At 43.2% G+C, this 12,941-nt stretch overlaps 2 protein-coding genes across 4 annotated transcripts in view; one reads left to right on the plus strand and one right to left on the minus strand.

Moving 5' to 3' along the window:
* The window catches only part of map3k5 (mitogen-activated protein kinase kinase kinase 5), a 137,075-nt gene that overhangs the window by 20,747 nt on the left and 103,387 nt on the right, over positions 1–12,941 (plus strand). The gene's annotated exons all lie outside the window — the stretch shown is intronic.
* On the minus strand, positions 471–8,452 carry LOC134295684 (uncharacterized). Its single transcript, XM_062968985.1, has 2 exons — positions 3,984–8,452; positions 471–761 (listed from the first exon to the last, which is right to left on the minus strand). The coding sequence occupies exons 1-2, from the start codon at positions 4,734–4,736 to the stop codon at positions 726–728; spliced, it is 789 nt and encodes a 262-aa protein (XP_062825055.1). The 5' UTR covers positions 4,737–8,452; the 3' UTR covers positions 471–725.

Here is a 12,941-nt window from a genome sequence, read left to right on the forward strand (position 1 = left end):
TGAGGGAAACCTGTCAGTGGCTCCTCGTATTGTTGTTGTTCTAGTATTGCCCCTAGTGCAGTGGGTTCCTTCCGTTGTAGTTCCAATATTCAGGCAGTCACATAATGTGAGTGGTGTCTCCTCTCACTTGCTATTCTGAGGTTGAGGTTGATTTTACTCAATTTTCTTTCCTGTTTATTTTATTTTTAACTGTTTTGCCATAATTGTACAATCATGGTAAAAATTTAAAAAAAATGGAAAGGTTCACATGTGGTGGGGAGGGCAGACACAGACAAGAAGGACAAATAAGCGAGGTGGTGCAGAAGAGTGATCGCAGGACTCTGGTGTTATAAAGTCCTAAGTGTGTTGCAATTTTACTGTGAAGATTTGCTGCATGGTCTTTGTAAGAATTATTGAGATAATGTATATGGTTTACCCAAAAACTGTGTCAGCTCACTCCAGCCGCTTCCAAATGAACACAAGAGGCTTGCTCTGTTGTCACTGAAAACTTTACTGAAGAACACTTTGACACACATAAAGCCGAGATTGATGGTCGGCCCAGCAAGACTCCCTTATATACACTCCCCCCACATTCAAAGAAGTCATTCTCGCCTAGAGAAAACCCCCGCGCAATTCTTCCCGCTCGCACATCAGCCGTTTCCCTTCAGAGCCGGGAGCCGCAGGTGCCTTATCAGTTCTTTGTGTAAGCGTCCTTGATTTCTGGTGCCAGAGTACAGGCCCAGAAATTATGGTCCTGACATGATTTCCTCCTCCTCTTCTTCCTGTGGAGAAAACATCAAATCAACTACAGTTCCCCTTCATCCAAGGTACCTTTGTATTTTTTCAGTAGGCTACAGTGAAACACTGGGTGCACTTTCCCTAAATCCTTCGGTAATTTTAACTGATAGGTGACCTCATTGATCGCCTTAGAAATTCTGAATGGCCCTATGTATCGCGGCGCTAATTTTTTTGATGGAAATCCTAATCTGAGATTTTTAGTACTTAGCCAAACTAAGTCTCCTTCTGCTAGCTTTTCCCCTTCTCTACGTTTCCTGTCTGCGAACAATTTATATCTCTTTTGTGTTTCTTTTAGTGCTGCTACCACATCTCTCCACCCTGCCCTGATGTTTTCTGACCATTCCTCTCCATCTGGCCCCCCTTCTCCCTTCCATCCTGGCAGCTTGGGGAAGGGTGCTACCTCCTGTCCATATACTACCTGGAACGGTGAGCGGCCTGTTGCAGAGTGCACCGCTCCATTAAAAGCTACCTCTGCAAATGGAAGCAGTTCCGACCAATCGTTTTGTCTATGATTGGAATATATTCGTAGGAATTGACTCAATGTCTGCTGTGTACGTTCGACTCCTCCATTAGTCATCGGGTGAAATCCCGAGGACAGGTTCCTTTCCGCCCCTAACAAGCTTAGGAACTTTTCCCAAAACCTTGCCGTGAACTGGACCCCCCGATCACTAATCACCCTCTCAGGGCACGCATGCAATCTATAAACATGTCGGACATACAATTCTGCCAATTTCTCAGCGGATGGGAGCTTTTGTAGAGCCACAAAATGAACCTGTTTAGAGAACAGGTCCAGGACAGTCCATATATACCTGTAGCCTTTGCTGGGAGGCAATTCGCCCACAAAATCCATAGCCACGCACTCCCAAGGCCTTGTGGGTTCTACTACACTTTGCAAAAGACCCTGTGGTTTCCCTGGTGGCGTTTTACATTCGGCACATAATTCACATCGAGTAATATACGATTTAACATCCTTCCTCATCCCCGGCCACCAACACTGCCTTGCCAAAAGCTTTATTGTTTTGGTTGGTCCCAGATGTCCTGCCCCCTTGCTATCGTGGCACCTTTTCAGCATCTCTGGCCGCAATTTCTCTGGAATATACAGCTTTTTATTCACAAATAACAATCCTTCACTCGTTTCCCCTTGCTCTTTATGGGATTGTAGCCAGCCATCTCCCTCGTACGCTTGTTTCAGTTCCTCCTCCCATACCTTCCCTACTGTGACTGCTACAAGATTTTCTCCCTTCTTTGTTTGCGCACGAGTCAACGCAGCGAGGCCCCATTGCTCGTCTGAGAAGACGCTTCCCTCAGATTCTCGGGTGTTTACACCGTGCTGAGGCATCCGGGATAAGGCATCAGCCAACACATTATGTTTTCCCTGGAAGAACTTCAGTCTGAAGTTGAAACGGCTGAAATACTGTGCCCACCTTATCTGCTTGGCCGAAAGCTTTCGAGGGGACCTTATATACTGTAAATTCTTATGATCTGTCCATACTTCAAAGGGGATCCCACTTCCCTCCAGAAAATGCCTCCAATTCTCTAATGCTTTCAATATTGCAAGTGCTTCCCTTTCCCAAATTGGCCAGCGTTTCTCCGCTTCGCTGAACTTTTTGGATAAATAGCTACAGGGTCTAAGGTTCCCTTTCTCGTCCTTCTGCAACAACACCGCCCCATAAGCACAATCCGATGCGTCACAATGCACCACAAAAGGCTTGGATGTGTTTGGGTGCTGCAAAATGGGTTCCTCAGTGAACCTCCTTTTTAATGCTTCAAAGGCTTGCTGGCACTCCCCCGTCCAATTCAGTTTGGCCCCTGGGGATTTAACCTTAGCCGTCTCCCCCCTCCCTTTTGTCTTTAACATCCGTGAGGGGCAGTGTGATTTGTGCGAAGTCTTCAATAAAAGCTCTGTAAAAGTTTGCGAACCCCAGGAATGACTGTAGCTGTTTCCTAGTCTTGGGTGCTTCCCACCCCTTCACGTCCTCCACTTTAGCTGGGTCCATCGCTATTCCTTGAGAGGAAATCCTGTATCCCAAGAAATCTATCTGTTCCTTGTTGAAATCACATTTAGACAGTTTTGCATACAATTTTGCTTCTCTTAACCTCTGGAGCACCTCCCTGACCAATTTCACATGTTGGCTCTTAGTCTGACCCAAAATAAGTATATCATCAAGAAATACATAAACACCCCTGAACAGCAGTGGATGAAGCACTTCATTAATCAATTGCATGAAAGCCCCTCCCCCCCCCTGCTTAAACCAAATGGGAGAACACAATAATTATATAGTCCATAGGCGCATGAAAACGCAGTCTTCCATCTGTCCTCTGGCTTTATCCTGATTTTATGATACGCTTCTGCAAGATCTAATTTTGTAAATATTTTCCCTTCAGACAACTGTGCAATAAGGTCTTTCATAAGGGGCAGAGGGTATTTATTTACGGTGCTGATAGCATTCAGACCTCTGTAGTCAATGCATAGTCTTAGGGAATTATCCTTTTTCCGCCGGAATAGAACAGGTGCTCCCAAAGGGGAATTTGATCTTTCTATAAAACCCCTTTCTAAGTTCTTGTCGATATATCTTTTTAGCTCCTCCTTCTCCTGAGCCGACATGGAATAAATCTTTGCTTTTGGGAGCTCTGCCCCAAGTATTAATTGAATTTCAACTTCTTTCCACCCTTCTTTTTGGTGGAAACTTATCTGCCTCCTTCTCATCAAATACATCAACATAGTCCCGGTATTCCGGAGGCAATTCGCTTGCCAACTTTGCTATTCTATCATCTTCGTCCTCCCCTCGACTCGCTATTTCTATCCTACTCCCCTGGTCCTCTGCCTCTGCTTCCTGGAAGTGTAGGCTCCTTGTCTTCCAATCAATTTGTGGGTTAGCCTGCTCGAGCCAAGGTATTCCCAAAATCACGTTGTATGTTGCCACCTGGGACACTACAAATGATATCTCTCCTTCCCAAGGCCCTATTCTGCATCTTACGTTCTCGAGGCTATATTTGGCTATAGAGCCTGAGGCTATCGAACCGTCCAGCTGAGAGAAGGCTACGGGAACATCTAGTTGGGATCTTTCCCACCCTAATCCATTGGCTAGCTCTGGTGAAATAATGTTCCTGGAGCACCCACAGTCTATAAACGCTTTGCAAGTGGCCCATTTCCCACTGCCTTCTAGCCTGATTTTCACCACCAGCATCCTTTGGTCGTCACTCACCAATCCCTCCGAAGGGCCCCTTGTTGACGATTCTTCTTCAGCACGCTTTCCTGTTGCTGCCTGCTGTTTGGGCTGATTGCCCCCTCCTCCTTTCCTCTGCCAGCACTCCGCGGCTCTGTGTCCCACACGCCCGCACACAAAGCACTCCCTTCTCGCTCCTCCGCTGGTTCCCTTCGCCTCGGTCTGTCTCCTGGTTGGGGGTTGCTCCGGCTTCCTTGGTACCTCCTTCGGCCTCGGAAGCTGCTGTTGTCCCCCCCGGTGCCTCTTCACTTGGGCCAATGTGGTTTCGACACGGCCTGCTAACTGGATCCAGCCTCTCAGCGTCTTCGGATCATCCCGATGCGCTGCCCATGCAAGGATCTCTCGCCGTAGTCCCTCTTTGAATATTTCCAGTTTGGTTACCTCTGACCACTCCGGAATTCTCTCGGCTAGGCATTGGAACTCCTCAGCGTATTGGGAAACTGACCTCTGCCCCTGGTAGATGGCTTTCAGTTTCTCCCTCGCCTGGATTCGTTCAAGCGGGTCTCGGAAGCGGTCCTCCAGTGCTGCTAGGAAGCGCCTTACCGACCCCAGGCATGGGTCGTGTCTGGCATGCAGTTGTACATACCAGCTGGCCGCTCCCCTTCTCAGGACTGCCCCGATTGCCCGAACCCTGCTGGACTCCGTCCGGAACGTGTGGCCATTATCTTCCATGTAACCTTTTACAGTGGTGAGGAAAAAGTCTAGCTCGGAGGATTCTCCTCCGTACTCCATTCTCAGATCCTCTCGTCTTTACTGGATATCTTGTGGCGGCTGCTCCCAACGTTCCGCCCGTCGCAAGCCCCCTCGAGTTCCCGGGGGCCCCGCTGTTGCCTCCCGTTGCCCTGTGCCACGCCCGGCGTTTGCTAGGGGCACCAGGAGTTCTGGCTGGAAGGTAGCTGGGGACCTTGGAGGCCTTTCCTCCTCGTTGTCGCTTTCCTCCACCCATGCCAGGCTTGCTAAGGTCTTGGGTCGGGCGCCGAGCTCTCTTCGCATTCCCCTTCCCTTCGGTGCTGGGAGATCTGCGAAGCTCTGGCTACTTCCCATGCTCAAGTCCCACATTGAGCCACTCCGAGGTTCCCTTCCTTTTCCCAGCTCCGCCAAAGGTGCTAGGCGTTCCATTGCCCTTGACATTATTGCCAGGGTGGTCTCCATTGCCATCATCCTCTCCTCCAGGAACACCATCTTTTGTGGGGATGGGAAGTGTAGCTCGCCCTCTCCTTCGGTGCTGTCTCTCTGCGCTCCTCCTCGCCTTTGGGTCACTCCGTTCGGCTGGGCATAAGCCGTGGAGGACGCCAGGGCTGCCAGTCGGTGGAATTCGACATCTGGCTCGTCGGGAGTGTCTCGTCCCGACGGACCCCCTCCTGCGCCCAGGAGCTCGTCTCCCTCTGTCTCCATCACACCTCACCGCTGCCACGGGACAGTGCCTGCAATCTCGGCTTTGATGTCAGCTCACTCCAGCCGCTTCCAAATGAACACAAGAGGCTTGCTCTGTTGTCACTGAAAACTTTACTGAAGAACATTTTGACACACATAAAGCCGAGATTGATGGTCGGCCCAGCAAGACTCCCTTATATACACTCCCCGCACATTCAAACAAGTCATTCCCGCCTAGAGAAAACCCCCGCGCAATTCTTCCCGCTCGCACATCAGCCATTTCCCTTCAGAGCCGGGAGCCGCAGGTGCCTTATCAGTTCTTTGTGTAAGCGTCCTTGATTTCTGGTGCCAGAGTACAGGCCCAGAAATTATGGTCCTGACAAACTGGAAATATGATATACAGTCGTGGAGCATTGTGGTTATTTTGCTGTGGTTTAACAGACGCCTGTCTTTTTGCATACTCTCAGTTTATTTGAATAAATGAAAGATTATTAATCGTGCAGTGGACTAATAATCAAGATAGCACTTAAATTGAAAAATGCTGTTTTGCAAAATAATATATGGCATAAAAACAAAATAGTTCCATGGATTTCACCCTCTCATCCCCAGGAACATACTCTTCAGGGCAGAAAACCAAACTGAAAGGCCTGAGTCTTAGGCTGCAGCTACCAGGCACTACCAGTGAAAAATGAGATCAGACCTGTTTATCATGTTTGTTTAATTAAATTTTGCAAAATAGGAAAGCTTTCATACAGAGTGTTAACAATCTAATTCAGATGAGTCATATCCGCTTTCTGTTGTAGATGTGTAATTGCAATTTAGACTAATGTAATTACCGGTTAGATAGTTTTTTTCATGTAGGAGCACATAAGTTCATGCTTACTGTGCTGGTCATTATATACGTGCATGAATTCCGTACTAACAATTTTTACTTTCAATATTAATCGTTAGTAAAATCCCCCCTCCTCCAAATCAAAACTTGCTTTCTAGGCACCATTCTCTATATTTAGAACAGTAGTGCATATATGTGCACCATTTGTATGATGAGACTTGATCTTAAAATGTTATTTGGAAATACATCTTTGCCTCATCATGTTATATTTGCATGTCAAAGTAAACAGAAGTAAACCATAGAGAAGATAAGGCACGTGTGCCTGATATACATCATGCTTTAGCATTTTTGGTAGTGGGAAATTATACCGCATCAACTCTCAGAGGGCAAAACCCACCTGTGTCTCTGAATTTTGGTGATGTAATTACAAGGGAAGTAAAGCCTTATTATCTGCTCTCGTGCCTTGATCTTAAAGAAAATAGCCACTACCCTGTAATGTTTGATGGCAGTAGTAGTTTAAGGTGGGGAGAGTGTGGGCAACTGATGTTTTTATAACTTCTGATGTACAGTTGGCCCTCAACTTTCTTGGGTTTCACACTCACACTTTTGATTATTTGTGGGTTCTGAAGCCACAGCCTCCTGAAGTGGGTGCATGAGGGGGCTGTTCAAGACGCGTGCAATCTCTGTTTTGTCCAGTATTTCCCTTCCTTGCCTGATACTTGTGGCACACAGATAAGAGGAGGAGCCACTCCTGCAGCACTTTACTTACCTGGCAGATTTACTTCCTCTTCCCCATGAATCCCTGTTCCTCCTGGGGAAAGGAGGAGCAGTGCCAGGGGAATAGGAACAGCAACACACAGGAAGTTGAGGAGGAACCAGATCCACCAAGTAACTGAAGATGTGGGTATGGGTGGAGTTTGTTCCTTCTCTGCATCCTGATTACAGCAAATCTCTGTTTCGTCTGATATTTCCCTTTCCCAAGTGAAAGAAATTCACATCATACAGGTAAGAGAAGGAGCTAACTATGCATCGCTTCACTCACCTGGCGGATTTTACTCCAGTTCATGTGGTTCCATGAATCTCTTCTGTCCAGGCAAAAGAAGAGGAGTATGAGGGGAACAAAAATACATGGCACACAGCAAGAGGGCGAGAAACTACAACCATGGAGTTCTGGTTCCCTCTCCTCTTCCAGTTTGGTGAGAGTTACTGGTCCCTTCTTTCTTACTTTGCTGGATCAGAAGCCAGAGGACACACACCACGGAGAAGGAGAAAAAGGAGCAGGGACCGGCAAGGAAAGTTAAGTGTCATGTGGAGAGGCTCTTCCTTCCCTGTGGAAGACAATGGTGTCCCCCTATTCTTCGAGCTGCCTCCCTAGCCATATGAAAGTAGGGGAACAACTTTATGCTGTTCGATGTGAAGTGTGAAATTTACGAAGAGCTTATTTCATCAGGGTCAAACTGCACACACCAATCACAATTCCATGCTCTGAAACATGGAGTTAACCCGATCATATTGAAATAGGTTCAAATTAGTAGTAATTAGAATGTCTGTGTGCAGATTTCAAAACCTACTCGTCTCCCTGGAGGTCTTCTTGCCAAGTTATTTCCTCAAGCTTGAACTTATCTCTCTGATATCAGAGCCTAGATGAGGATAAGAAAAGTGGGGTAGGGGGAGCAGCAGTGGGAAATAATTAGGAGAAGTAATGGAGATTCTGTATTTCTTCCCCATTTTTCTACCATACTAGGGATGAACCATGTTTAAACACCAGAAGTTCTGTATTTATGTCTGGCTTGACCTTAAGGCAACTCTCTATTTGCACAGCATAATGGAGCTTTATTGTTTACTACTTGCTCATTTAAAAGAAATTTTGAGGTATGAAGATAGTTCAGTAGCTCATAAATATTGAAACAAAAACATGAGTTGAGAATCTTCTTTGAAATCTAGCAGATGTGAGCTTCCTAGATCCCATTTCAGAAGCATCTACTTAGGAATGCCTGGCCCAAAGGTGCTCAAAGGATCTGTGGAATTCTGGCAGTTAGATTTTGATCAAGTTATTTCTGTCACTTAGCAAAATGAACTGTCAGTTGGTTCTAGGCAATTTATGATTCAAATGTTTCTGTTTCAGCTATTATGTCATGAAAGGACCTGTAGGAGGACTATAAATCATTTCAAAGGAGTTTCCCTTCCTTAGAAGTCATTTTTCTTCCAATTCTTGACAGTATTGATAAATGCATAGTTCTGTGCCTTCAAGTTGTTTCCGATTTATGGCAACCCTAAATTACGAACAAGATAGGTTGTGTAGGTTTGTTCTTAAGTTGAATTTGTATGTAATTCTAGAACAGCTACATTTTAAGTGTAACTCCAATCAACATATAGCTTTGAATAGCATAGGGAATTGTTAATATCCCCATACATAGTGTTTGTTTTGCTGTCCATGCTTCTATTCAGAAGATTTCACCTCACTTTCTGTCCCTGTGATGATTGTATTTTGAAAAAATGGCTTGTTTTGGAAATGAAGATTGGTGATAAAGCTTCAGAAAAGACACCTTTTCCCCATGATAACTCTCAGGAGTGAATTTTTCTTCTGAGGAATAGATTTCTCTCACTTCTTGTTGTTACACCCCCGTTCTTAACTATGAGTCATTTGTAGGTCAGATGTTTGTAACTCGGGGACTACCTTTAGTCTTACATATCAGTGAGGAAGCACTTTAGCAAGTAGTATCACCATACAGAGTGAAGCTTCCAAAGGGACCAGTCATTCTACTATTAAACTGGTAGAATATAATTCATGATCAAAAAAGGAAAGTGATTGTTCAGGAAATCTAAACCAATTTCTATGTGTTTAGGATTAGGGAAAATATCTTCCAGGCTTTGGGAAAGATTTCAATACAATATCCAGGCAGACTTCCTAGATAATGTTAAAAATAACACTAGTAAACTGTTTCTGAAGGCAATTATAACAAATGGGACACTACAAAACAAGCTACACAGATAAGGCCTACCTTTATGTGAAAATTCATAATTAGAAGATTATGACATAAAGTAGTTGGATGGTATGTATATGTAGGGGGAGTACTGCATACATTGAGATCAGTATAATTTTATCATGAAGCTTGTCAATATGAGGGTCTGTAACAAATTCAATGCTTATTTTCATTTCAACAAAGACTAAAGGGAGCCCTTACAGCAAGGATCCTCAAAAGTTTTAAGCAGAGGGCCGGTTCACAATCCTTCAGAATGTTTGGGTGTGTGTGTGTAAAAAGATGAATTCCTATGCACACTGCACACATCTTACTTGCAATGCAAAAAACATGAATGAACAATACATTATTTAAAATGAACAGTTTTAATCAATATAAACTTGCCAGTATTTCAATGTGAAGTATGGGCCTGCTTTTGGTTGATTCGATAGTCAAATTAATTAGGATTGTTGTTTGTCTTCAAATCGTTTCAGACTTAGGGCAACCCTAAGTCTAAAGTTTAGGGCAGGGGCCAGGTAAATGACCTTGGAGGGCCTCATCCGTCCCATGGGTCTTAGTTTGGGGACCCCTGCTTTACAGTGAGAAAGACCATATTACAATATAGACATGTACAGTGGGACTGAATCTCAGCTACATGTTATAGGTTTGCAGACCTTATCCGATCCAGGTGAGGCCATTGATGGTAGGATGTCTGCAAGCTGTTACATAAAATAGAACTACGTAGATCTAAGTTATTCTATCAAAACTTAGTATGCAGATCAAATTCAGGATAAAAGTAGGGACACATGATGATTCTTCACTTCTTCATTTTAGTGACTTTAGTACTCGGGATGTCAACTGGGGAATTTTGGGTGTTGTAGTCCAAAAAACTGTCTCCACATCCATTCTCTGGCAATAGTAAAATGTGAATTTCAGGTGTTTATCAAAAAGAGCCCAGACATGTAGACAGGTGTGTCTTTGCATATGAACAAATGGCTATTAGCTGCCTTCTTCTCTACAAGGAGCAGGTCTTTTGTATAGTGAATAGGTATCTATTCAAGACCAAGCCACTTTGCATTGCAACAATATACAGTATTTTTTGCTGGGATAATCCAGCCCTCTTCCCTGAAGTTTGCATCTTAATTTCAAATGGAACAGGAAAAACCTGAGAGAGGTGACAGGTGATTTAGTTGTTCCCTATGTTCAGAAAACCCCAAGGGCTCCAACCTCACAACTTTTTCCTGCGTGCAGCAACCCAGCAAGAAGCCCCACCTTAGTTGTGCAATGGGCTCCCAGTTTTCCTTTAACCTCAAAGCAGACAATAAGAAACTAGAATCAGAACTTCAAAATGTGGGCTGGGATTAAACAGACCCGCCTGTTTGGGAGCTGTCTGACTACATTCCAGAAAGAGACAAAAATCTGGGCCATCAACTGTCCTGAAGTCTGGTCATTTTATGACCACACACTAGCTTTCTGCCCAGTGGGCAAATATTTCACTTAAATGTTAATTTTGTGTTTAGTTAGCTGATCCAAACAGGAAGGATAGCAAGTAGAAGCTGTAATTATTACAGGGAAGCAATGTTTAAATCCAGTCATGGTTTTAATAAGGTGAGTTCCTCCAGAAGTCATTGGAGCCCAACTCCCATCATCCCTGATCATTGCCTTCCTGGGCAGAAGATGTTAGGAACTGGGGACCATTGGATCAGAGCCCCCCTTCTTGCTTCAGGGTATTGTTGGTATTTCTGCAATGATAAAAAGGGAGAGAAACCAGATACTGAAAAGACTTCTGACCAGCATGGCTGAATTATAGATTTAACCAGCAATAAACAAGAACAGACTTCTTTAATGTCACCTAAGCTGAGTGTTCATTTCTTCTTAATAAATTAGTTGATTTTTATTTTCTTCCTTGTAGTTTATGCTTTTTCATTTCTGAACTGAGCATCAATGTCATAATTTTACTATACTTACAAAATTATACTATATTCTGGTTAGATACTTGTAATGGTTCAGTTGTTCATATAGTTTTCCTGCTGCCTTCTTTTTCTCTATTAGTACCTGTGTTCCATGTCTCTCTCTTTCTTTCAATTTGTCTGGGTGCCTTTGCAAACAAACTTCTGTGACTGTCATTTATGCTATTGTCATTTTCTGAAAAGTTGATAAGGTCTAGGATTTATGAGTGTTAATGATTGTTCACTTCTGACCTTGTGCAGAAAGCCTAGCAGACAACAGGTGGGGTGTGCTGTTTAATCTCTCATTTATTTTTATTTTGGCTGTTGTTGCATAGAATCAAGCCAATATTATAACTATTTTTTCTCTAGAAAAGGAATTATTTTTATATATGTAAGTATATAAGTGCAAACAGACATATGATAGAGAAACAGAACTGAAACTTAATAAATATAAAGCTGTATCTTTTGTCCTTTAGTTTAGCGCTTATCTGATATGCTATTCAGTTAAACTATTTTATGTGCTTGCTGTATCCCAAAGGAGTTATTAGCCATGCAGTGCCTAATGCCATGTTTTTTCTGATTATTTCTGTTAGTAATTTTTAATGAATTACTTTTAATTTTTTCACTGCTATTGTCATCATTATCATCTTTTTATTATATTTTGTATATTGCTTTGGGATTTTATAAGTGAAAACTGTTATAAGAATGTTCCCAAATCAACCGGTAATGCACGTTCTTTCAGAAATAAATACCACTGAGTTTTCCAAGGCTGAGGCAAGTGTGGGATTGTAGCCCTATTTATCTGTTTGCTAAAAGACTACAGGAAAAAGAATAATTTTGTGAGCTTACATTTTGTCTGAATGGTTAAAGGGCATCACCTTTTATTTCCACCAAGTTAAAGCTCAGTACAGTGAAAATTCAATTCTATTTGCTTATAGTCTTAACAACAGAAGTAGAAAAATCCTAGTGCAACTCAAAGAAAAAAACACATCTTAATATTTGTAAGTCCAATTCATTCATTTTATATTAAATTGATGAAACCCATAACAAGAGAATAGGACGTGTATAATTAAAAAGCAGTTAATTGTTTGTTCTTTTGATTGCTGTCATAGCAAACCATGAGAGTCCTTGGACTTTGGCTGTTCACCATCTTCATTATTAGGAGCATTTACAGCTAGACATGAAGGACTCATAATTGTAGCCAGAAGTTGACCCTCGGTGCACTATTTAATCATATATCATTTTATAATCTGTCATGATGGCTGTTTGAAAATATTAGTTTGCCTCTCTGCAAAGGATTAGGAAGGAAGCCTCAACTGGTTTTGAAATTCATCCAAGGCTGTGTATGTGTGTGTAACAGTGTTTGCATGTGCCTGTGTGTAAATTTGCACTCCTTTACAGTAGGTTAACCTGAGCCAGCTCCCTGATTGAGGGAGCAAAGTGCAGAACTAAGAAAGTTACTTAATTCACGTATTCTTTAAAAAAAAAAACCACACACACACATGTGATCTATTTTGAGTGTGTTATGCCATTCGAACATGATGCAGAATCCATGGTTAGCCCTGGTTTACTTGGATGGGAGACATCAAGGAATATCAGCCACCTAGGCTGCATTTTAAAGGAAGGAACTAGCAAAACCACCTCTGAGTATTCCTTGTCTAAGAAACTGCCCTGAGTCCCCCTTCTGGGGTTAGAAGGGTGGGGTATAAGTAAAGTAAATAAATAAATAAATACCCTGTGAAATTCGTTGAGTCACCATAAGTCAACAGGCAACTTGAAGGCACATATACACGCATACCCCAACATGACTTAAAATGTGGAA

The sequence above is a fragment of the Anolis carolinensis genome, chromosome 1 (genome assembly GCF_035594765.1).
Source record: "Anolis carolinensis isolate JA03-04 chromosome 1, rAnoCar3.1.pri, whole genome shotgun sequence".
In the NCBI taxonomy this organism is placed as follows: Eukaryota; Metazoa; Chordata; class Lepidosauria; order Squamata; family Dactyloidae; genus Anolis; species Anolis carolinensis.

Coding starts and splice junctions, on each gene's coding strand:
- LOC134295684 (XM_062968985.1), bottom strand. CDS start 4,736: ATGGAGTACGGAGGAGAATCCTCCGAGCTAGACTTTTTCCTCACCACT. Junction 762..3,983: donor GGGGCCCTTCGGAGGGATTG/GTGAGTGACGAC, acceptor TTTTCTCCACAG/GAAGAAGAGGAGGAGGAAAT.